At 36.8% G+C, this 24,578-nt stretch overlaps 4 protein-coding genes and 2 long non-coding RNA genes across 12 annotated transcripts; 3 read left to right on the forward strand and 3 right to left on the reverse strand.

Moving 5' to 3' along the window:
• Positions 1-1,480: 1,480 nt before the first annotated feature.
• On the reverse strand, positions 1,481-3,654 carry LOC147551673 (uncharacterized). The gene is made up of 2 exons (XR_015237094.1): positions 3,417-3,654; positions 1,481-3,328 (listed from the first exon to the last, which is right to left on the reverse strand). It is a non-coding gene; the product is annotated as an uncharacterized LOC147551673 (long non-coding RNA).
• A 4,225-nt stretch (positions 3,655-7,879) lies between these two features.
• Positions 7,880-12,655, forward strand: LOC147551674 (uncharacterized). 6 transcript variants are annotated; one of them, XR_015237099.1, is made up of 6 exons: positions 7,880-8,325; positions 8,757-8,818; positions 8,917-11,049; positions 11,151-11,631; positions 11,705-12,540; positions 12,616-12,655. XR_015237099.1 is itself a non-coding variant. In XM_086666813.1 (5 exons), exons 1-5 carry the CDS (start codon positions 8,217-8,219, stop codon positions 12,367-12,369), a joined length of 3,036 nt encoding a protein of 1,011 aa, XP_086522939.1. In that variant the 5' UTR covers positions 7,880-8,216; the 3' UTR covers positions 12,370-12,655. The 6 variants fall into 6 exon arrangements, 2 of the variants coding, with proteins under 2 accessions (XP_086522939.1, XP_086522938.1); XR_015237097.1 differs by having other exon boundaries at positions 11,151-11,256; positions 11,744-12,540; XR_015237096.1 differs by having other exon boundaries at positions 7,933-8,325; positions 8,917-11,079; positions 11,151-11,256; positions 11,744-12,540.
• Positions 8,782-13,057, reverse strand: LOC147551675 (uncharacterized). Of its 2 annotated transcripts, XR_015237100.1 has the most exons (6): positions 12,874-13,052; positions 12,673-12,775; positions 10,671-10,848; positions 10,149-10,339; positions 9,213-10,036; positions 8,782-9,129 (listed from the first exon to the last, which is right to left on the reverse strand). It is a non-coding gene; the product is annotated as an uncharacterized LOC147551675 (long non-coding RNA). The 2 variants fall into 2 exon arrangements; XR_015237101.1 differs by lacking the exons at positions 10,149-10,339; positions 10,671-10,848 and having other exon boundaries at positions 12,874-13,057.
• Positions 13,058-13,250: 193 nt separating this feature from the next.
• LOC147551676 (protein LIKE COV 1-like) lies at positions 13,251-17,430 on the forward strand. Its single transcript, XM_086666814.1, has 6 exons — positions 13,251-13,511; positions 14,006-14,058; positions 14,963-15,072; positions 15,716-15,883; positions 15,967-16,191; positions 17,155-17,430. The coding sequence occupies exons 1-6, from the start codon at positions 13,386-13,388 to the stop codon at positions 17,259-17,261; spliced, it is 789 nt and encodes a 262-aa protein (XP_086522940.1). The 5' UTR covers positions 13,251-13,385; the 3' UTR covers positions 17,262-17,430.
• A 1,096-nt stretch (positions 17,431-18,526) lies between these two features.
• On the forward strand, positions 18,527-19,594 carry LOC147551677 (deoxyuridine 5'-triphosphate nucleotidohydrolase-like). The gene is made up of 3 exons (XM_086669318.1): positions 18,527-18,739; positions 18,841-18,932; positions 19,020-19,594. Exons 1-3 carry the CDS (start codon positions 18,564-18,566, stop codon positions 19,262-19,264), a joined length of 513 nt encoding a protein of 170 aa, XP_086525444.1. The 5' UTR covers positions 18,527-18,563; the 3' UTR covers positions 19,265-19,594.
• A 181-nt stretch (positions 19,595-19,775) lies between these two features.
• On the reverse strand, positions 19,776-24,103 carry LOC147551678 (proline-rich receptor-like protein kinase PERK15). Its single transcript, XM_086669319.1, has 9 exons — positions 23,771-24,103; positions 22,809-23,500; positions 21,858-22,397; positions 21,482-21,568; positions 21,223-21,293; positions 21,062-21,138; positions 20,784-20,931; positions 20,493-20,654; positions 19,776-20,214 (listed from the first exon to the last, which is right to left on the reverse strand). The coding sequence occupies exons 2-9, from the start codon at positions 23,416-23,418 to the stop codon at positions 19,948-19,950; spliced, it is 1,962 nt and encodes a 653-aa protein (XP_086525445.1). The 5' UTR covers positions 23,419-23,500; positions 23,771-24,103; the 3' UTR covers positions 19,776-19,947.
• Between the last annotated feature and the right edge of the window lie 475 nt (positions 24,104-24,578).

Genomic DNA, 24,578 nt, shown 5'->3' on the forward strand with positions numbered 1-24,578 from the left:
CACTCCTTTAAGTTCTCTTTCATAGAGGGTCAACTTTGATTGGAGTCTTTCTTTGTCTCATCCTTAGAAGTTGTAATTGATCTCACCAATCTGCGACACTCTCTGTAAGTCTATAAGCAATGAAATAACTAATTGCTCACTGGAAATAGTAACTGAGATAATGACTTATCGTTCAACCTTATCTAGCCAATCGAAGAACTCTTCCATAGTTAAATACCCATCCAAAATTAGTATCTTTTCATTTCTTATACTCATTATACGTGGGTCCCCTTGAACTGAAAAATTGTTACCATGATAGTATTTTTTCCATATTAATTGATTGATAACAAAATAAGAAAAATAATGTGATTCTTTTTTTTTAACCAACTTTAGATGAATCTTTGGCAAATCAATCGATGATTTCTAAAGTGAAATTCGTGTAGATGATATCGAACTAGGCAAACCCTCACTCTTGATGCCAAGAGAGGAACGAAAAACTCTGAAAAAAATTAGATCTTCGTCAAAAACTTATGAAACTTTGAAAAGCCTTGAGATCTTCGTTTAAGACTTATAAAACCCGAAACTAACAAGAACAAATCAAATACTTAATTTTCTTAATCAAAGTTATAAACTAAACAACCACTGAAAGGCCATTAAAGGTTTTCTAAACCTAAATGAATTCTAATTAAGAACTTCTAATAAATAAAATACTAATTTTCTAAGAATATAAAACTGCTAAAACTAATGATTCTCTACTAAAGAAATAGGTAGAAATAGGTAGTTACCAACTAAGGAAGGTGCAACAACACTTACGAAGATGTATAAATCCGCCAAAGAGGAAGTGAAATTTTTAGTTGAATAATGTAGAGATGTTTTTAGCAAAAAAAAGGGAAGTACATACGAATGACTTGTAACACTTCAGAAGAGAGACAAGCATGCCTAATACAATAAATAGGAAAAAGTAGACCGTAAAAGAGAATTCTGACTAACAATCCGACACTAACATGTAAACAGCGAACCAAGACGGATTTGAACCGCCAACCTCTCAAGCCACCAGGGCTCGAGCGCTCTTCCTATTTTGAGCTATTGGTCCATCACAGTATATAGATACCTTTCCTTGGTGCTGGCAATTGACCATTCACCTCTTCGACATCCGCTTGTATCCCCTACTTGCTGACCAACTTGGAATGCAATTTGCATTTAAAATTTAAATTCACAGGTACAGCTGCTAGATTCTCCACAGATAAACATGATATGTGAAACTACAAACCATTACTTCATTAAATATGTCACATGGGCAAGTTCTGTTTTCCCAGTGCAAAATTGTTGTTTCTTTCCCAAAGAGATAAATGAAGTAGTGTTGTTATGAACCCCCAAGGAGGACCTCGGGCCCATCAATAGGTAGAACAATTGAGCTGGGACTGTAATGAAGTTCAGACCAAATAGAGATTTGGCCGATTTGAGAATCCTCAATGCCAACACTGTTGGTCAAACCAAGAGATTTTAATATTAAACTTAGGTTATAACATTTAGTATGATTTGAACATAAAAATAAGGTTATAACATATTTAGTACAATAATATACCAATGTACTTGCAAAAATGAGTTAATGCAATCAGGTGAAGAGAAAATGGAATTACTAAATTAACCAAACTAAATGGCAGTACGCCAATTACTTCCATCAATATCAATGCTGGTTCTAGCATCAAAAGTTGCATCAAAAGTTCCGAATTATACCTACATAAAAACACCACAATCCACAATTGTCGGGTGCGAGGGACAATCTGCTTGATCTCCAGCTGATGCCAACCCTCTTCAAACCAATTCCTGCTTCCACCATAAGACTTCCTAGCAAGGTGAATGGTAACCAGGGTTGAAAGACATGCATAATATAAGACCCCACATCAAAGTTTAATATATCGAAACTAATAACAAGAGGTCATTAGCTGATAATAAGTCCCACTAGAGACAATCCAGACCCTTCTCCAACACAAAAAACCACACCACATTCCGGGTACAAAATATTTCCGCATATGACCACCCAATGGTACAATGACAATCAAGCAGTGTTTCCTTCAGCTGCTACAAATCTTCAAAGCCCTATTATTGGATTATGCTCTACAAATCTTCAAAGCCCTATTATTGGATTATGCAGTTCTTCCATTCAAGAATGCTATATATTGAGTTTCATTCTTGGAGTTTCCCACAAATTGGATAACTTCACAACTTCTCCCTTCAATTAAAAGACTCAACATACTACAAAGAAACCCAGACTCATCTCTCCTTAAAGAACAATAACAACTACCCAATATATACAAACAAGTACATGACAATGTCAACAACATTCTTCTTATCCACCCAAAGATAATAAAATAGTATAATAGAGTTCCAAGTGAAGCAAATAAAATTTAGCAAAATAATGTAAAATGAACAGAAAATAAATAGATGGAATATAAATGGGAGAAGAATTGGCAATAGTTCTTCGAAGTAATTTTAATCTTTCTTAAATAGACTTTCGAGTGATAGTGCATGGATTGAATAATTAGATACTAGGTTGTGTGAACCCAAAATTTGAAGCAACAATCAAAATGAAAGCCAAGTGCGAGGCCAAGTTATGAATTTAAATAAGAAACATGTGGCTTACCCATGGTTATTCAGTTAGGCGAGTAAAATTGGTAATAGCATAAGGTTAAATTCGCATATTTGTATAGGGTTAAATAATAAATTAACTACCTTTTGCCCTACTTTGAATTTTGACCCATTAGATCTATCTCCAAATTCTTACTGCCATACTGGTAATGGAAGTTAGGTATCGGGATTAATAACTTTTTTTTTTTTGATGAAGGGGATTAATAACTTGACATGTTGCGTGACTTTAAAAGGACGTAAATAAAGATAGGCTGATTAGTTTTATACCTTTATGGTGGCCGGAGTAGATCGGAATCAGGTAAATCTTGAGAGAACCATTCGCCGGAGGTATTTTGAACCATATCTAATGGAAACGTTGATGTTGTCGTGTGGAGGGTGAAAACTGAAGTAAAGAAGACACACACACAAAGAGAGGAGAGATCCCGGGCAAAAAAAACCCCGTACCATCTCCCCTCTCAAAGAAAAATAGATATTTTTATTATGTATGTGTTTTGACCTGCCAAGCAAGCGCACCTGACATGGCAAAGGTCTCTAATGACAATCAAGAAATACGATCTGAATTTTCTCTTGGAAGCCAAGCCAACCAGATTTCATGTTTGCATCAAGATCTGATAGATCTACCTCGCCAACAAAGATCCAAAGACACAACTTCTTCTCCCAATAAACGGAATAGTTTTGACTCCATCAGATCTGTATCGACCTGCAAAATCAACATCGCCAAACAAAAATCGTGGAAGAAACTAAACGAAAACAAAACCAATGATCAAAGCAAAATAAACAAAAAAAACCTTCAAAATTCGTCTATCAAAAGTGATTAGAATCAGATGGAAAATCGGCAGAAGTTGAACACAGGTTTGCAAACGCAAGAAAATTTAGGATGAAGGCGACGTGAAAAAACTAGTATCAGATTATAGATCGCCGGTTGATTTAGGTGAATAGAAAGAGAAATCGAGAAAAAGATTGAAACGATTCAATAGATCTAAGAAGAACGGAGCAAAGAAGAGGCTGAGGAATAAAAGGTGTGAGATGAAACAAGGAGGGAACCCTAATTTATTGAAGAGGCAAAGTGAAACGACGGATACGATTAAGCGGTGTAGTTCAGAATCGACGGCTAATACCTGACTAACGTGGTTTAGTTTATTCCTTTCTTTTCGTGGAGGCGGTTGAAATAAATCGACGGCTCCTATTATTATCAACATTTCAGAGCAACGGATGCTTGACTCGTAGCTGCGTGGATTTTTTTTTCTTCTTTTTTTAGTTGAACACATCGTAGCTGCGTGGTTGGCAAGCAATTTTGTTTGCTTTATACAAGTGGGGTGAGTGGCCAAAACTAACGGCATTATCTTGGATGCAACATTCAATCTTTAGAAATTCTGACTGTCACGAGATATCTTCGAAAGACCTTAAGGAGGGTAGTGGATTGAGATTTTCATAGACAAAATGTCTCGTAGACATTTCAAGACAATTCGGATGACTTATTATATAGACAACATGTCTTCGTAGACATTTTCAAAACATTGAGTTTGTAGACAAAAAGTCTTTATAGACATTTCAAGATATTTGATCCATACACAAAATGTCCTCGAGACATTTCAAGATCTTGAGTCAATTGACAAATATATGTAATGCATATTATATTTGTACTAATCAAAATATATTTTTCGACTTTCATAGACATCTGTGAATATTTGTGGACATTAATTGACATTTATTATTTTAATATTATTATTATTGTTTAATCACATGAAATAATATATTTATAGAGTTAATTCCTATTTGGCCCCCTACTTTGTGACCAACTTCCTTTATGACCCCTTTTTTTCGTAAATTCAAATATGGCCCCCTATTGTTAACACCGTCAGTTAACTTTAGTGGTTAACTCTTTTGTTTCCATTATTGCCCTTGTTATGAAAGAGATTTGGAAATTCAAATTTAGCCCCTTTTTTAATATGGGTCAATTAAAAAAAATTAATCATTTTGGACAAAGTTAAGGGGCCAAAATGAAATTCGATCTAAAAACACTTAAATACCTCATTTTTCCCTCTCTCTCTCTCATCCACATCACCAAAACTAGACACCTCATCATCTTCTCCGTTGAAGGTCGCCGGTCGGCCAAAATTTCCGGCGACCTTTAAATTAAAAAAAAAATAATAATTTTCTCTATTGTTCTTCCATCTCTCTCTCTTCTTCTTTCCCTCTATCTCTCTCATTCTAAAAAAAAACCAGACCGAGTCTGGTATCAACCAGGCCTTGAAGGTCTGGTTTACCATTACAACCAGACCTTCAAGGTCTGGTTATTCCGACGAAGGGGTTCCTCCCCTTCGCCGGAATATAAAGAGATGAGAGAGAGAGAGTTTTTTTTTTTTTGAAAATGAGAGAGAGAGGGACATAAGAAGAGAGAGAGAGAAATATGAAGGAGAGAGAGATGGAAGACCCCTTCGCCGGAATATAAAGAGATGAGAGAGAGAGAGTTTTTTTTTTTGAAAATGAGAGAGAGAGGGACATAAGAAGAGAGAGAGAGAAATATGAAGGAGAGAGAGATGGAAGAACAAAAGAGATAAAGTTCATTTTTTTTTAATTTTGAAGGTCGCCGGAAATTTTGGCCGGTCGGCGACTTTCAACGGAGAAGATGATGAGGTGTCTGGTTTTGGTGATGTGGATGAGAGAGAGAGGGAAAGATGAGGTATTTAAGTATTTTTAGATCGAATTTCATTTTGGCCCCTTAACTTTGTCCAAAATGATTGATTTTTTTTTTGAATTGACCCATATTAAAAAGGGGGTCAATGAATTTCCAAATCTCTTTTATAACAAGGGCAATAATGGAAACAAAAGAGTTAACCACTAAAGTTAACTGACGGTGTTAACAAAAGGGGGGTCATATTTGAATTTACAAAAAAAAGGGGCCATAAAGGAAGTTGGTCACAAAGTAGGGGGCCAAATAGGAATTAACTCATATTTATACTAACATTTCAAAAATATATTTTTCTACTTTCATAGACATCTGTGAATATTTGTGGACATTGATGGACATTTGGTAGAGATTTACAATTTTAATATTATTTTTATTGAGTTTCTAAATAATTAATTATTTATTTACAAAAATAACTTAGTCACATAAGTAAATAAGATAAGTTTTGAGTTTTGCATAGGAGATACAAAAAAATTGAGGATCTCTATTTTCGACACATAAGAGTGAAAATCTCCATTGAAACTTGACACATAAGATAAATATAAATTTTTTTGAATTTTGCATCGGAGATGCTCTAAGCCTATCAAAATCTCTATAATTTAGTGATGTAACTAGTGACTCTTCAAAATTCACAAATCTCTAAATTATAGAGATTCAGAGATGCTCTTAACGACATCCTAGTCGGGAAATAAAGACAGACTTGTTTGTTTCGTGGGAACGCAAACTTGGAAACTTGATTTTCAGTAAGGATAAAAAGTGAGAAAGTCAATTTTCCATCGTAAAAAGGGCCTACTTTTTGGGAAAACAAAAAAAAACAACCCGCAATACAAAATTTTAGAGGAAAATTTTTAGATTTTGTCAAATTTTATAGAGTACAAAAGTTTAAAAGGACATTCTAATTGTTGTCGAATTTTTCGGGGTAGCAGAACTTTTTCCTCTTTCTCATCTCTTACCATCCATTCCAAGTAATCCATTTCCGACTGACGACACCACCATTTCCCTTCCCCCTTTTTTCTTCCTTTTTTCCTCCCTTACTTGTTTCTCTTTCCTTTTTCCTTTCTTTTCTCCTACTATTCGTTCTAGGTAACGAGTAGGAGAGAAAGAGAGAGGAATGAAGGAGATAGAATATTATGGTGATGGGAGGTGATGGTGGTGGTTAGAGGAGAAAAATCTAAAAACAAAATATTATAGGTTGTCAGCCATGGTTGTTGCTGACAACCATTATGAGAATGGAGAAGAAATGGTGGAATGGTTAGGGGAAAAAAACCACAAAATCCAATTAAAAATTTATACTCCAATAACTTTTTTTGGGTTCGCCGAAGTGCCATGGAAAAAGGTTGTAAAAAAAGTCCATAAATTTTCCCACTAAAATGGGAAAACGAATACCCCATGTTCACAGGAAAAACAATCTTTATCCTCCCGTGCTTTTCTCTCTACTTCGTTTTTATCTCTCTAACACCCAGCTCTCTCAGTATCTAGATTTCCCTTTCTCAATCTCTGATCTTCTTCCTTTCACAATCTCTGATCTTCTTCCTCTTTCAATCTCTGATCTTTTTCCTTTCTCAATCTCAAGATTTCCCTTTCTCAATCTCAAGATTTCCCTTTCTCAACACCCATAGCAATTGTACAATTAATTCTTCAATCGTTCATTGAATGGCATCAGAGATTGAGAGAGAGGAAGAAGATCAGAGATTGAGAGAGGTAATTATTTGTTGAAAGCAGTGATCACATCTAGCCTTCCAGGGATTAGAGGATGAATACTCTGGTTACTTAATCTTATTTATCTATCTCAACGACAACAACAAAAAGTACAATTGCTATGGGTGTTGCTCACAACCTCGACCATAACACTAAACCCATGCATCTTATCAACGAAACATTCGCTTATAATTATTAAAGTCTAGCATGACCAACACTTCGGTAGTTTGGAAAATGATAGACCCTTTGTGGTGGGGGGTCTGTGCGGGAGCACGACCCGCACCCCCACCATAGACCGAACTGCTTGATCCAAGTTGAGAATTATATTTAGAGTCGATTGACAGAAAAAGTCAAACAAGGGCCATATTAGCAATTGGTCATCATTTATTAAACGACTTAATAATTCGTGCACAAAAACAAAAAAGTTGAATTCATTAATTGTACCCCCTTAAATTTCAAAATTTGCTTCTTCCTTGAAATTATCCAAGTAAAAACCCTATGATGAAAGTGAGACTACAGAAATAATCTCTCACTGATTGCGGAAACAATAGGTAGTGAGTTCAAAAGTGAGTGGAGAGCTTGACATTTCTATCGGAGTTAGCTGCTGGGGCGTTATAAGTCCAAGATCACCCGAAAAAGGGTAGCGAGTACACATCATCGAATGTGTCTTTCAATTTCCCAATTAGGTATCGGGCAAAGAAGAAATAAAACAAAAAAGAATTAAAAGAGTAGAAAAAAAGTAAAGGATGAATTTTCTGAATACTGATGGAAGAAGAATGGTGGAAAAAGAGTCTTAGGAAGGAAGTTCTTGAAAATAGTGGCCTTTGCTTAGATTAGAAAAAAAGTCAGGGTACTCATCAACCTGCTACTGAAATGAAATCTAATAGCTGACGTTCACGTCAATCTTTCAGAAAAACATTCAACTCACTTTGACAGACCCATCTCACCTATACTAGATATCAACATTTCTCTTACTCTCTCTCTCTCCCTCTATACCTGTAAATACAATACACAATGAAGAAGAACATATTGAGACAGAGAGAGAGAGAGAGAGAGTTTGTGTTTCAAACCGAACGACGTATATGTCTTTCTGCATGAATAAGAAAGTATAATTTCGAGCGTCGCTGTTTGCTCCTGTTAATATAATCAAAAGCCTGAGTAATCCCATAAAAGTAAATGTGAAGGTAGAGAGAGTTTGCAGATGACGAGAAGATCTGATTTTACAGAGAAGCTGTTAGGTGATCTTCGGCGAAGAAAGGAATGTATGACTACATATCAGGAGTCTAAAGGTTCAAACCAAATATCTGCTGGTAAGTTTAAGAAAAAATACTAATCCGCAGAAAATTGACTTTTGAAATTCATATTTCGTGTTAGTTTGGGCTACTATTTTGTTTAAAGATCTCAGCTTGTTCTTAAACATATATGGCCTTTCTACTGTTAATCGTTATATTGCGGCCTTGTGGGCGTTCATATAATATCCTTGTCTCTGACCCATGAATAATCCGACACTTCTGATACCATCTAACCGCATGAATATATCACACGACTTGGGCCTGTGCAATGGCATGGATGGCGCGACGCCCAGAACAAGTTCCCATTTCGGTCACTTATCAGTGTCATGAATACCTCGAGGGAATAGTATTACAGGGTAATCTAGGAATAACATAATGAATGATAAGTGAGAGAGATCCATTGTTCGCCTTGTCCACTCTTAATGGTTATTTGAAAATTTGGTTGACAGATAAGTATCGAAGCTTCAAGCAGCCTTCTCAAGAATCAAGACAAATAAATTTTCATGAAAATGTAAGTCTTTTTACAATTTTCTACTCTTAACTCATATCTAAAACTACGAGAGGAAATATTGGGTCAAAAAGCTATATACTGACTTGTAATTGTTGCAGAGTGGTTCTAACACACGGTACATGAACAAATGGTCCGGGAAAGGACATAATAGATCATTTTCTATAGATGAATCTTCGAAAGAGATGGTTCTAGCAGGTAGAAGTCATACCTCTGAAAGTATAGCTGATTTGTCCATGGCTGTTGCTTTTGCTCTGAAGAACAACGGGACACACAGGAAGATGGGATCATCAGTTACCTCCATGTCAAGTTTCCTGCAACAAGTTGGAAGATCAGTTGATCTAGCAGAGATGGACAGAAACAGGTCAATTTTGCCTTCAAACAGTCAATTCCCTACCCTTTCAAATCTGCACATTAAGGAGATCTCGAACGGTGCCCAGAAGTTGAATCAGATTCTCAGCGCCTGCTATAATGGCCTCAATTTTGATAAGCAAACGGGACAAGAGCTTCTAAAAGGAGCCATGGATTTGGAAGAATCGTTAAGAATGCTCTTAAACCTGCAAGAAGCTTCTGAGTACATGGTTGGGCATCATCGAAAGCAACGGGCTAAATTGATCGAAGTTGAAGACGACAATAGCGAGGCCATTGAAGAAGTTGACACACAAAAGAAATTTGACCCGCCGGTATTCTCCTTCGACCGACCCTCCAGAATCTCTCTTAAAGATGTCGGAAATGTAAGGAAGACTACTCTCCTTGAGCAAAGAGAGCTAGCATCTTCTCCTTCAGATGGGCCAAAGATCGCTTCTGGAAAACTCGCTCCAAGTCCTTCAAATGTGGGTTCTCATAGGAGGTCAGTTAGCTGCAGTTCAGTTTCTAGTCCTGCTACAATATCTAAAAAGAACTTGGGTTCTGATTGTCGACAAGAAAAGAAGAGAATCCCAAGTGTTATCGCAAAGCTTATGGGACTAGAAGAACTTCCAGCAGTTAAAGAGACTCAAATTGATTCACTTAATGAGGTTAAGAAAGAAACAACTGCAGGCAAGGAATCAAAGAAAATTTCGCACGAAAATAGAAACCAAGCTGAATCTGTTTTAATGAGTTCTGAGACGAAATCCGGCAGGCAGAAAGTGGTAGGCACCAACAACTTCGTAACTATGGATACTACTTACACGGATCATGCAGACACAATCTCGATGACTCAAAATTCCGTCCTCAAGGAAGCTGCTCAAGAAGAAAAACAGCATTTGAATGATAACATTTGTAAACAGGGAAAGAAGATAGCACAGGATAGATCAAATCTGAAGTTACAAAAAGGCGCAGGAACAAATGGTACCAAAAGGAAACAAGAGACACGTATGATTCTGGAAATGCCACTGCCACATACTAAGCAAGGGAAAACATTAATGAAGGAAACTATGCACCAGAAAGAAAAGAGAACTGCAAACGACAATAGGCTTTTAACAGTCAGCAAGGAACAGAAGCTCCCAAATGACAAGCTATATCCACATGATTCGCTTCGAAAATCTGAAAAACGGGATATAAAACTTCAAACAACGAAGAAAGAGCAGCAAAGAGTGAGAAACAAATTCCACATTATAAAACCAAAGGGAATGGATAAAGTGATGTTGAATATAAATTCAACAAAATCTACCCATGATGTCATGAATTTACAGATGAAGACCCCAAATATGAGCCCTACTACGACCAGTAAAAATCCTAAACAAGCTGATGATGCGCTGCCCGAAGTGTTAATTAGCAGTCACCATGAAAATCGAATCAGTCCCGGAAATAGTAACAACCTCAATTTGAACAAGAAAAAATCAGTGAAAGAGAACATAGAAAAGCAGAGACCTACTCCGGAAAACGCCGGAACTGATTTTGAAAGAGTAGCTGGTCCAATCACAAAAGTAGAGATTACAAAGCCAATTCACAACCAATGCTTTTCAAGTAAGGTAGATAACACTGAAACACCTAAAAATGTGATCCCAAGAGAGATAGAGGACGAAGGGAAGCCAGAAAGTTACTCATCAGTTCTGCAAGAAATCAACCGGACAAGGCACAAGAGAAATGACAAAAAAGTAAGCATTACTGTCTCCAAAGAAGAAGCTAGCATGCAACTGGATTTAACACATGATATGCAGAAAAATGTTGAACCCATTACAACTCTGAGCAACTACATGCCAGAAGAAAGAGAAAGGCTGCGAGAACCAGAGATCATCAATTTAAACTCAAATGTAAGCTCCTCGCTATCAAGTAGAAAAGTAGTAACAGATTATACTTCTGTGTCCCTAATTTGCATTGGTCTCTTCCTTAAGCTTTGTCAACTGTTTTGCAGATTCAACAAATGGTCGAAGAAGTTTCTGATTCCCGGGACGCTTCAACGAAGTCTCATTGTGATGATAAAGAATTTAAGAGTTCTGACATTTTAACTCAAATCAAAGGTAATTACAATTTTATCAGTGACACTCAAAAGCATCTAACCCAATTCCTAAAGACTCTTAAAATTTATTTCATTGCTTTAACCAGTTAAAAAAGAGGGATCAAAGAGAGGGGAAAAGGATTTAAGATGCAAAATCAATTAAATAAAAGAATGAAAATATTTCTAACTACTTTAATTTTTCTGAGCTGCAAATCCTCTTCTCCAGTTTAAAATTTAGTTCCAGCTAACCAAAAAAAAAAAATCTAAAAAGGTCTGGCAAGATAAAATGCCTACAACTCTTGCATTTTTGCGCAGTAAAAGCAAAGCAAAAGACTAGGACCATCACTTACTTGCCTTTTCTTATTCTGGGTGTTCAATATCTATAATCGACATTTCGGTGTCAACCTAATCTCAAATAAGAAACCTAATATGGTTATTGGTTATATATAAGTAACTACATATTAAAACAGGAAAAACGAATATAAAAGACATTTTTGTTGATGTTACAGGGCTCAACGAGAATAGCAAGATAGGCGTCTTCGAATCCTCAGGAAAAGAGCAACAGAAAAGTCCAAAATCTGTAGCACCACGTTCACTTACAGAGAATGAAATCCACCTAATGCAGATACTAGTTAAGAGTCAATTATTTCTTAATGCAGCTGAGGCGCTCTTCAAACTTCAGATACCTATCAGTATTCTCCATGCTAGTGCCCAAATTTGTCAAGATGAAGATACTAAGCTCCTTTTAGACTGTGGATATGAAGTGATGAAAAGGAAAGGCCGAAGGAAAGAACTCACTTTATATCCTAGCTCAAGCATCTCTATTAGTTCTAAGAAGGTGGAATGCTTGAACGACTTGGTTATGGAGCTATACGAAGACCTCAAAACATTTAAGTTCTTTGCAGAGAACCTGAACTTTGAATATGATGCTGCAGATTGTATTTATAAGATGCTCCAGAAAGATATCTATAACAACACTCCAGATGTGAACTCTATGTGGGATTTGGGTTGGAATGACACAATGTTTGCATGTATTGAAAAAGAAGAAGTCATACGGGACGTGGAGAAGTATGTGCTCAATGGACTTCTCAACGAAGTCACGAAGGATTTCTTACACATACGCGTCGTTATCTAATAAACGATTACAAATTTGTGAACCATCCAAGTGAGCAGAGTTTTTCATTCCATTTCTCATAAAAACGTTTTTTCCTCGTATTTAGCAATTTTATGAAAGTAGTGCTTCTGCTTTGTTTGGCTTAAGTGAAATGTTAGGTTCCTTGAGCATTTTTAGGGTTTCAAAGGAAATGCATCTACTACTTAGAATTCAATGAAAGCTTACTCCGTTTTATCTACATATAAAGCATGTTTTATTTTGTACAAGCATTACTATGAATCAATAATGAGATTCAAACTTTGATAAATCCTCCAACATTCATACCTTCTCTGAAATCCAAAATTTGACCATAAAATCTTTTCAATCCTCAGTTGAAGAAAAGGGTAAGTCACCTCCCTCCAGATATATATTGAATTATCCTAATCACCTGTAGAGAAACAGAAAACCTTCTCAACATTTTTATAGAAAAAGAGTTTGAAGGATCTAACATAAACCCTAAAATCAAATAAAACGAATGTACTACACCAAATCTATGAAATTGATTGTCTTTCCTAAAATTGAATTTCGTAGAAGATATATCAAGAAAAGAGTGGGGAATAAGCCCACTGGAAATACAACGCCACATCTCTCTCTCTCTCTCTCTCTCTCTCTCTCTCTCTCTCTCTCTCTTCAACTTTCATCTTCTCTCTCTAGTTTCCTCACTCGCGTCGACGAGACTATCGGGAAGACGAAACTGGGTAAGCAGATGGCAAGCATTAGATCTCCCAGATGATAATCCAACGGCAAATATTGACTGTTCTAACTACCTTAAAGTAGTATTTGTTGTACGGTATCATTAGCTAAACCTGTCGAAATCCGAGTTAACACGGGGAAGGAAGCGAGTCATAGTTTCTCTCTTTTTTAGCGCGAAATGGTATTGCTTTTCTTCAGTTAGACGATCATAACGGCCGATATTTACCAGGCTCCAAGCGTATACTTCGTCATTTTCGCAGAGTTAGAGAGAGAGAGAGAGAATTAGAGAGAGAAGAATCGAAATAATGAGAGAGAAAGAGAGGGAGAGAGATCTAGAACTTCTAATTCCGGTTGCTGGTGCGGTTTCTGAATCTTCTTCACCGTTAATATCTTCTTCGCCTTCTTCTCCGTTTCATCATACTGGCAGAGAGGTTACCTCTAATCATTTCATCATTTTTATTATTTTGAGATCTAATGTTGAGATTATTACCGTCTATTACATCAATTTAATAGGTTTTTTTGTTCCGATTCAAGTTTTTTTGTTGGATTCAATTAGGGTTATGTTTTCGATCAGCTTGTTTAGGAAAATTACAAAAATTCATTTTTGAATTCGTTTATCTGATTGAAATACGATGGACTTCAGTCTTCAATCTTAGCTATCTTTAGATGAACTAATTTGGATAATATCTAGTGTAAGATCATCTCAAATCCAGGCTTAATTATGTGGTTAAACACTTACTTTTTAAAGACCCTAATTTTGCCAAAAGGTAAGAATAGCTATCGAACAAGTATAAGTAATCAATCTTTTGGATGATTCTGCTAAATGAGGTGAAGAGATGTTGATGATGCTACACCCAATATTGTTGTTATTCTCGAATCTTTTCTTGAAGTTGAACAGAAAAGATTTGGTTATGTTCTTGTATAGGCGTTTTCTAAAGTGATTAGGAGCTGGACGTGGAAGAAGTTTCTTACAGGATGGTAAATTTCTTTAATACTTCGCTACGTTTTTGTTTTATCTTTATATTTCTAGATCGTATTATAATTCTCTCTGACGAAGATAAATTTTCTGAAGTACTCTAGTTGTAAGTTGTATAATGTGTCTACCTACAAACTATAAGAAAATTAGACCATACATATAGAAGCTTTTACTTCCTCTCTGCTAAGGCATAATGTTTTCTCAAAATAACATGGTAGTGCATTGTGTAGGGAGTTGAAAACCGTAATATGATATTGAATTGGGCTACTCGACTACCCTACGAGAACTCATCTGTTAATACTACGACAGTAGGCCATATGGCACAAGGGTTTAGCAATAGTTCACTTTGTTATAACGTTCCATCTTTTTCAAATCGCTTCACACGTCTGCGAGCCCCCTTATACCTACCAATACTCTGGTAAGTGTTAGATATTTTTATGCAAAAAAAAAGAGAAGTATCTGAAACTTGGTTGTGTAACAGAATATGGGACAGTAAGTCAAAAGTGTGTATGATATCTCGTGATGCCTCCTCTAGTTATGCTTCTCTCAGGTGATAAAGGTGTCAGTTACTAGTCGCAGGGCTCATGACGGAGAAATGCTTTTTCTTTTATTGTTGTTGAGATTATGCAATTAGATGTACTGTGAGGCAAAGAATTACACAAGTAGTGATGCTAAAGCTTCCCATCATACAATTGTTAGAGACCAAACTAAGAACCCTTTTCTTAATCGAAGTTATATCACTTCGATGTTTCATATGTTTGGAATTGTTTTTATATTCTCTTCTTGTATAATTTAATTTTAATCTTGATATGTTTTTGTTGTGTGAGTAGGTCCTCTCTGACCTCTTACAATTAAGAAAAAGAAGTGCTTCACATTTTCTATGTTATCTTTGTCATTGTTTTCCAGTGTCATTCTTCTTCCAATTGCCATCACATTCTACATTACTTGGGGGTTCTTTAACTTTGTGGATGGATTCTTCTCACCAATCTATTCTCACCTTGGGATTAATATATTTGGTATTGATATTCTGCTCTTGACTCTATATTACTTCAGTTTCCAGAGTCAGTATTGGAATTATTGAACTATGTATTTTACTGTGTAAAAGATCTCCCTTAAGTTTCTGTTGATCATTATCAATTTTGCAAACTTAGATTTTTATAATTACTTAATCCGAATTAGATCTGTATGTAAATTAGTGTTTGGCATGGATTTTTTGTGTACTTGTATATCTTTGATTTAGCTAGATTTAAAGCCAGTATTCATCTTCATACACGAGTTTCAGACTGTCGGCTAAAAATTGGGGGAGTCTGAATTAAGAGAAGATGAGTCGTTGTAGAATCTGATTTCGTTACCGAGACAAATGGATGAATTAACAAATGCTACCTATATTATCTCCCATTCTTGAAGAAAAACAATCTCAGTTACAACGGATCTGAACTGAATAAATACCATTAACATGGTTAAACAAGAGATTATCTGAACTGAATAAATACCATTAACATGGTTAAACAAGAGATGGAAATCTCTTGTATGTTGCCTTTTCTAATTAGAAGGAAATTTTATCTTGTATTATATGAATGAATTTCATAGCAATGTAATCATCATTGAAGTTCTTATTTTGTGTTTTGTGTTTTGCGTTCGGGATTTGGTGAAGTGCAGGTCTTGGATTTATCACTTCGGTCACTTTCATCTTCTTAGTTGGTGTTTTCATGTCTTCATGGTGGGGACCTTCTGTTCTTGGTCTTGGGGAACTATTCATTAAAAAGATGCCATTTGTGAGCTACATATACACATCCTCAAAACAAATAAGCTCAGCAATATCACCAGGTTAACACTTTCATTTCATGAACTATAACCACGTTCCTCTATTTTCCCTAGACTCCTTTATGTATTATATGGTATTCTTGCAGATCAGAACTCTCATGCCTTTAAGGAAGTGGCTATCATAAGACATCCACGTATTGGGGAATATGCTTTTGGCTTCATCACATCGACCGTGATTCTTCAGAGGAACGCTATTGAAGAGGAGTTGTGCTGTGTATATATTCCTTCCAACCACCTATATGTAGGAGACATTATACTCATCAGCTCAAATGATATTATAAGGCCGAATTTATCTGTTCGAGAAGGAATCGGTAAGTATTCCGAACTAAACCAGTTTTACATGCATTGATGCAACACGTGTCTCCGTATTATCCACATTTCCCATATTTAACACCACAAGGGTCAACAGAACCCAGTTCTACATGTTACAAGTTTTATCTGACATGGGCCTAGCCTATGGCACAGACCAGTCCATGCTTCTCTACTTTACCCGCCAAGACGTCAAGCCCACCAAAAGGCCTCGCCAGTATGAAAAACTAGACACTACCTTGTAACCCATGTCTGGAAGGTTTTCCAGCTCACATTGCAAGGTTCTAAGTTGACCTGGTTAGGTGGAGAAACCTGGATGGATTAGACCACTCCATGCTTCTCTACTTTATCAGCCAAGGCGTCAAGCCCACCAAAAGGCCTAGCCAATATGAAAAACTAGACACTACCTTGTAAGTTTTAACCCACGTCTGGAAGGTTTTCCAGCTCACATTGTAAGGTTCTAAATTGGCCTGTTTTACAGGCATTTTGATGCAAAAAATGTCTTCAGCCACATTTTTCGATATTTACGCACCACTCAGACCCACTCAATGAAGTTTTATATTATACAAGGTTTTTCTTGACATTGGTCTTTCTTAGGGCCTACACTTCTCCATGCTTCTTGACTTGACCAGATTAGGCCTTAAGCCTCCCAGTAAGGCTTAACCTATATGAATTATGAATAACTATGTGCTACCTTATAACCCATGTCTGGAATGAAAAACATGCACCACTAAGACCTACCCAGTTCCACATGTTACAAAGTTTTTCTTGACATCGGTGTAGCTCTATGGTCTAAACCACCCATGCTTCTCCGCAGGGGCGTCGAGCCATATCAAATGTCCTAATTAATAAGAAAAATTAGGTACTACCTTATAACCCATGTCTGAAAGGCCTTCCGGCTCGCACATTGTATGGTCTCCGTATTCTTTAGGAGTAATCTTCTGTGTTTTCTCAATGTGATGCAGAAATTGTTATTTCAGGAGGCATGTCGATGCCTCAAATATTGACTACAGTGAGATCAAAGGCTCTTCACCCAGGCAGGAGTCCGAAATTTCCAGCCGAACAAGCTTAATGGTAGCTCTGTAAATCTGAACAGATTTATAAGCGATATTGCTCAGTATTCCTTCTTTCTTTTGCTTTATTTCTCGTGTAAAATTGTGAATTACATTCGTATTAAAGCTGTTAAGCACATCCTTGTTTATACAATAAGAACGTTAGTAGAACTCTCGGTTAGTGATCCATATCCAATCAATGCCCTTGGGAGTTATTCATGTATGCCTTATTGACAGAAACCGAAGAGCTACTTGTTGCACAAATCACAATATGAGGATAAGTTTATTTGCATAGGAAGATACATTAAAATCAAGAAAGGAGCATAAGCCCATTTGTTCTCTCTGCTCTAGTGATACAGCAGGGCTTGAATGTCCCTAGTGATCTTTTTTTGTCCGAACTCTTGTCCTTGCTTTGGGAAATAAGCTTGATCCCATTGTGAGAAGGCGTCATGAGTCCTCTAGGGAGCACTCCACGAGATATCAAAACTTGCTGAGAGAAATGACACACAAAGGAATAAGTGTGGTCCATCCTCAACCTCAATTTTGCATAGGCACCATCTATAAGGTTCGTAAGACTGTAAGAGCCCTTTTTAATATATAATAACAGTTAATGGGAGATGTAAAATATAAATCAGCTATTTAACAAGGATATTTTGTTGGAAACAGAGCCAATTGAATCATCAACTCATAAATCGAGCATGTCATTGCGTTCGTCTCATCGAACTCTTAAATATATAGCTAAGACTCGCTCAGGTCAAGTTTTTTTGCAAAATCTTCATCAAAACCCTAAGTTTTTTTCGTTATTTTTTATGTGTATCACCTATATTTCGTTCATTGAAGAACAAGATTAAAGAAAAACTTCAAGAAAAATCTCTATTTCTTATTAGAAACTGGTTCTAGAACTCCTACTCTTTTTTTATGATTTTATCTTTTAATCTAGTGTTTGAAACATTTTTGACATGATTAAATCATTGACCTTAAGGAAGGTCTCGGACTAGACAACTCAAAACCACATGCAAAGTCGCGGAGTAGACAGTCAGGGACCTTAAGAAAGGTCTAGAACTGTCTAATTCGAGAGTCTAGTCAGGCCTCGTAAGGAAACCTTCCAGACAAAATGGAGCGGAGCCCCCAAGAGTGAAAAAGGCTGGGCGCCGATAGAGGCTCGTTTTGACCCAAACCAAGACCTGAAATGAAAAATGGCGGGAACTTTGGCGCCAATTCCTCCTTCGATCATTTTGTGAATCTTTCCCCATTTAAAGCAATTTTTATTTCCCATTTTACTGTTTTTCTCTTCCCAAAACTGCTCTCTCTCTCTATACAAGATGTCTAAACAAGACTCGCAAATCGACATTGTTCCAGAAATCAAAGAACCAGCGCTCAAGATTCATGAAAATGGTGTTTCAAACGTTCTTCCTTACTTGAGAGTGAAAAAACTCTCAGAAAAAGCCATCATCCCTTCAAGAGCTTCAGCACTTTCAGCCGGTTACGACCTCTCCAGGTAAAAAAACCCTAGAAATAAAAACCTCTTTTTTCTTTTTTGAACCAATGCCCTAATCCCACACGGGTACTGACACGTTCTTCTGTTTTAAATCCTTTTAGTGCTACTGAAGCTAAAGTTCCTGCCAGAGGAAAAGCCCTAATTCCAACTGACTTAAGTATCGCAATTCCTGAAGGAACTTATGCTCGTATTGGTATTCATCTTTTCCCTCTTTTCGAGTTCTTGATCTTGTCTTGTAATTTTGTTCGATTTTATGAAATGGGTTGTGCTTAATTTGTAGCACCAAGATCTGGATTAGCATGGAAGCATTCAATTGATGTAGGTGCTGGTGTTATTGATGCTGATTACAGAGGATCAATTGGGGTTATATTATTCAACCATTCTGATGTTGATTTTGAAGTGAAATTGGGTGATAGGATTGCACAATTGATCATTGAGAAGATTATGACTCCTGAGGTTTTAGAGGTTGAAGATTTGGATGCAACAGTGAGAGGTTCCGGTGGTTTTGGATCAAGTGGGGTTTAAATTTCTTTGTTTGTGTTCTTTACTAAATATATTTTGTCGAAACCGTTTATCACCAAGATTTATCCCATGTAATTTAGGCACTAAATAAAGTAGATATTGTCAGGTTTTAGGCTCTTTGTTGTCGGGCTTTAAGCCTCTTCAGTTATTGGTTAAACTTAGACTGTTATCGTGCTCATCACATCTTAATGATGTATCAATGCCTTGTAATGACTAACGTAGATCATAGTCGATTTCTCAAAAGAAAAAATGTTTTTCTTTCCTAAGCCACACGTAAAATCTAACTACAGGTCTGAATTGATTCGAGTAAAGTTTCAGAATATTTTTCTTTCAGGTCCTTTCTATGATTGTGTTTTCCTTCATTTTTGCTTCCCTCGTCCTTGTAAGGACAATAAGAAGTTTTGATGGAGTTTTTTTTTGCATTTTACCTCAAGAAAATATGTACTTATCAACAATGATTGGACCTAGGTTTAGCTACACATTAGAGTATATGCCAATATAAAAATATCCCATATACCAAAGTACTAACCCCGCCTTAATTCCATCTTAGTTAAATAGGAAAACGAAAAACAAACAATAAAAGTCATTCTTTTCTCAAATTTTTGGAGTGGGAAGCAGGATTAAAAGAGTCTCGAACTAATAAAACAAATCAAACATTACATCTGGAAACTATATAAGTTGATAGATTAAGGGGCGATAATATGGTGTGGGCGAGGACTTGGTGCGCTACTACTTGATGATTGGTGCTGGCCTGAATCACTTGTGTGTGCAAATTCAGGACTTCCTAGATCTCGACTGGACAAAGTTGTTTTCCTCGTGCTCTTCGTGTCTGAATTATGAAAGCTTGAATCGTAATCTGAGCTACCATTTGAACCAAACATTGAACTATGTCCAGGCCTTACTCCCTCATTCAAATCTTCCAGTGATACATCTCCTTCTAGTGCTCGGACAATCTGTTCCACATCAAATTATATTCTAAGTTTATTCATGTATATCATTGCTCTCTCTTTTTCTTAATGGCAACAATTTTCGACCTCACAATATAAGAAGATCGATTAAAGTTGGGTTGATTTAGCATTCTGATAAGCCAGATCGTGTTGATGACGAATTACAGGATTGTGCTAGTCCAACTGTTGGCCTACTAGTGGTGATGGCTTTTCTGACACCTCGGCTTCACGGATATAAAGTCTGGGTTTGTGTGAGATGCATATTGAGATGATTATTAACTTACCTGGCTCATTTTGGGGCGTCTTTTAGCAGAATGACGAATAGAGGCAGCAGCACAAGCTACCATACGTGCCATCTCGCTAGGGTTATAATTATCTTCCAAACGTTGGTCAACCAACATCTCGTAGTTACCATCCTCAAGGGCCTGAGTCAATATAGGTCTTGCCTGTTGTCAAACAAATATACATGCTTGCATAAGATTGAGAAAAGTAGAAGTAAAAATAATGATTAAGAGATAATTTTACCATCTCCTAAATACGGATAAATACGACGAAACTTAAAAAAGAAGACTAACCCAGTCTACTAAGCTATCTTCCAAATACGTATTAGAAGTATCCACAGGGCGTTTTCCAGTTATTAATTCCAAGAGCATAACACCGTACGAGAAAACATCTGACTTCTCGGTTAGCTTTCCGCTGGATGCATATTCAGGAGCCAAATACCTGCATTTATACAAAAAGAATACATGTTCGGATGTTCATACTAGTAAGCCCATAGATGCAAATTTATGGCATATCAAATAAGGCCTTAAGAATAGTCTAGCTCATTACGACCCCATGCCTTTTTTCTTACCCAAATGTGCCCATTACACGTGTGGAAACATGAGTATGATTATCAGAAGACAGTTTCGCCAGTCCAAAATCTGCAACCTGCAATTTATTTACCAACAAAATTCAATATATATTGCTCCGATTAGAAATTAAAAAAAAAAAAGAAACATTTAGAGCACAAACCATAGCTTCAAAGTTCTCATCGAGTAGAATATTTGCAGCTTTAATATCACGATGTATGATGCGAGGGTGACCTGCAAATAAATAATTGAAACAACTGACCTTCAGTAACTCTTGGGAACATATACATTTCTGTAGTTCGTTTGAAAGCAATTCTATAAGGTGTTACTTTTTAATTACTTTCCTATATCAAACTGGATAGAATCGTCTATTCTATACGTTTTTTAGTCAAGATATAAGTATCAAAGTTTTTATTACTTACAATCTTCGTGAAGGTATGCCAACCCTTTCGCGGACCCCAATGCAATATTGAGCCTGTTGGACCAAGACATTGTTGGACGATCCTTTCCTGCAATTGTAAATTTGAATATAAAAATTAAATTTTTTGTATTCCTTAAACTAAATAAACAACAAATTATAGCACGCAGAACCCATCACTACCAATCTAATAATCAATATCAAGTCTTATAAAGTTCGGGTTAGAGTGGCCCTATGGTGATGCAGTATGTGCCACTCTTACGGTATTGGGTCGCACAGAATTTGGGTTGCGCACGTCCCACGTGGGTAAAATGGTATTATTTTAAAAGTAATAAAGCTTGAAATATGAGAGAGAGAGACAAAGTTAGAGGCGAACAAACCATAAAGGTGAAACTCCAAATTATTGTTCGGAACGAATTCATAAACCAACATTCTCTGCCCGCCAGCAATACAATACCCAACAAGCGAAACAAGATGACGATGATGAACTCGACTAATGATATCAACTTCTGCCTGAAACTCTCTTTCTCCTTGCCCACTACCTGATTTGAGACTCTTAACAGCAATCACCTTACCATTTGGTAAAACCCCTTTATGTACATACCCGAACCCACCTTGCCCTAACAAGTTAGCCTGAGAGAAGCCACTTGTTGCTGCAGCTAGTTCGTCGTACGTGAAAGTGCTCTTGTTAAACCCTAGTGCAAGGCTTGGAGATGGTGGTGGTAAGACTGGTAGCCTTGGACCTGATGAGAAATTTGAGCCCATTTCATTGCTTTGCATCATGGGTGGTAGTGGCGGTGGCTGCCATCCACCTGGAGGAGCCATCCCTGAACTTGGTGAACTCTTGAAGCCACCAGGTTCTGTTGATTGGTTTTGCTGCCAAGGCTGTTGATGCAATCCACTATTATAATATTCACTTCCTGCAAAACCACGAGGATCAATTCATACGTCGAAACTAGATTTATTATCTTGAGCTTAAGGCATGAATGAATCGAAAGTTAAATAATGCTTTCACTCTCACATCCAATTTAAATCGTGACGTTTTTTTTTTCTTTCATTTTAATGATTCTTCATCAACAATCTCAGACAAATCGATGTTTATGATCTAACAACAAAAATGTTACTTGGCCCCGACAAAAAGTGTCTAAAATGACCCAACAAAGCATACTTCGCACATGAGATCGACATGGTGTCATCGTGACGTCAAAAATTTGCCTTGTTCAGGCCATTCAGGCGAATTGTTGTCGGACCAAATAGCATTTTCCATCTACAAATGCGAATAACGAATTTTCCAGAGCCGAAGAGATGGATAAGTGAGAATAAATAAATACCTGGACGGGAAGGGTCCTTATAGTATTGCATTGGATCATGTCTTCTCTTCTTCTTCTTGGTACAAGAAATAATTACCACAATCATGATTATGAATAATATTATTCCCCCGGCCGTCAATCCAACTATTAGTGGTAATCTATCATTCATATCTGATCCTGAATTCGAGCCCGACTTATGATGAGATGACGAATGGGGTGGGGCTAATGCATTTGAAGATGGTGGTGGAGGTGGTGGTGGTGGAGGTGGTGGTGGCGGAGGTGGTGGAGGTGGTGGTGGTGGGGAATTACCATCGGATGACGACGAGGGTGGTGGGGATTTTTTGTTATTATTATCTGATGAAGGAGATGGTGGTGGTGGGCTTGGTGGTGGACTACTCTTGTCATCTGAAGGAGGTGGTGGTGGAGGAGAAGAATTATCATTAGAAGGTGGTGGTGATGATTTATCTGGTGAAGGTGGTGGTGGTGGTGGTGATGAATCTGGTGGCGGAGAAGGAGGTGATTTATCTGAATCTGGTGGAGGAGGTGGTGATGATTTATCAGACGACGACGAAGAAGAAGATGAAGAATCATCGTTATTTGGAGACTGAGCAGTCACAGAGGAGGAAGACATTTTGTTAATGAATTACTACTCCAATTAATCAACCTTTCCGTAACTGCTCTATCGTCGAAATAACACCTTCTATCTATAAACCCTGAAATTAAAACCATCAAATCAAAAAAACAGAACAAGATTAAAAAAAAATTGGGATTAGTAACTTGGGTTTCACATAATTCTTCTTCTTTTCTTGATTTCAACCGACAAGAATCAAGATCTATCTCTTATTATCTCAAGAATTTTAACATACCCATAAGTTATTTTTGTCTTAATTTCATTGCATGGTATTAAGTTCTACACATGCATATACAAAACAGAGAGACATTTAGAGAGAGAGAGAGAGAGAGAGAGAGAGAGAGGTACCTACCTGTGTAGTATTAGAGAAGGTTGAAAATGAGGGGAGGGGTTAGAGAGGAGGGAGAAAAAATGTTGGAAAGAGAAAGACAAGGAAGGTGACCGCGTCGTTGTGTTTTCCTCAGTCACCTCCTCGATCTTCCACCAAAACAGGAAACATCTAATCTCCAAATGCTATTTTTAATTACATTTTGGGTAGTCATAGTTGTCTTTCTCCCAAAATTAACACTTAATTTGTTATGATCTAATTTACCACTTCCCCTTCTCTCTTTCTTAACATTTCTTTTCTTCTCTTGGCCTTTTGTCTTGGTGTCTTCTTTACCTTTGGTTTTGGGGGGTTTTGTTTGCTTTACTTTGACCTATTCTTATGGCTTACTAATGATACATATCCAACCCCCGTGTTTGTTTGTTTAAACTCACATCTAACTTATCAGAATGGTTAGATGTATAACTCATGTTCATTGCAGAATATGAGTGTTAATGTTTGAATCGTGTGTCTGACTAGTTAAAATAAGCGATTCAATTTGATTTTTTATTTACTAGGCATAACCCGTACCTCCTGCACATATCCTTTCGTTGAGCATTTCGCTTTATAAAGTGGCAGACATTCTGTTATTAAAATTAAAAGCATTTCAAGTCGATTGCTGTAAAAACCTAAACTTAAAGAATTTTTTCTCGGAACAGTAAATGATGAGACATGAAAATAACCCATCTAAGTCGTTTAACTTAATCGAGTAAGTCCCATTTTCGAAATTTTATTATAATAAAATCTTTGTGTTTGCTTTACCAAGTGTCTTTTACGAAATTCAGTGCGGAAAAGG

The sequence above is a fragment of the Eschscholzia californica genome, unplaced genomic scaffold, assembly GCF_041429995.1.
Source record: "Eschscholzia californica isolate CP2 unplaced genomic scaffold, dmEscCali1.0.p SCAF_3, whole genome shotgun sequence".
NCBI lineage: Eukaryota > Viridiplantae > Streptophyta > Magnoliopsida > Ranunculales > Papaveraceae > Eschscholzia > Eschscholzia californica.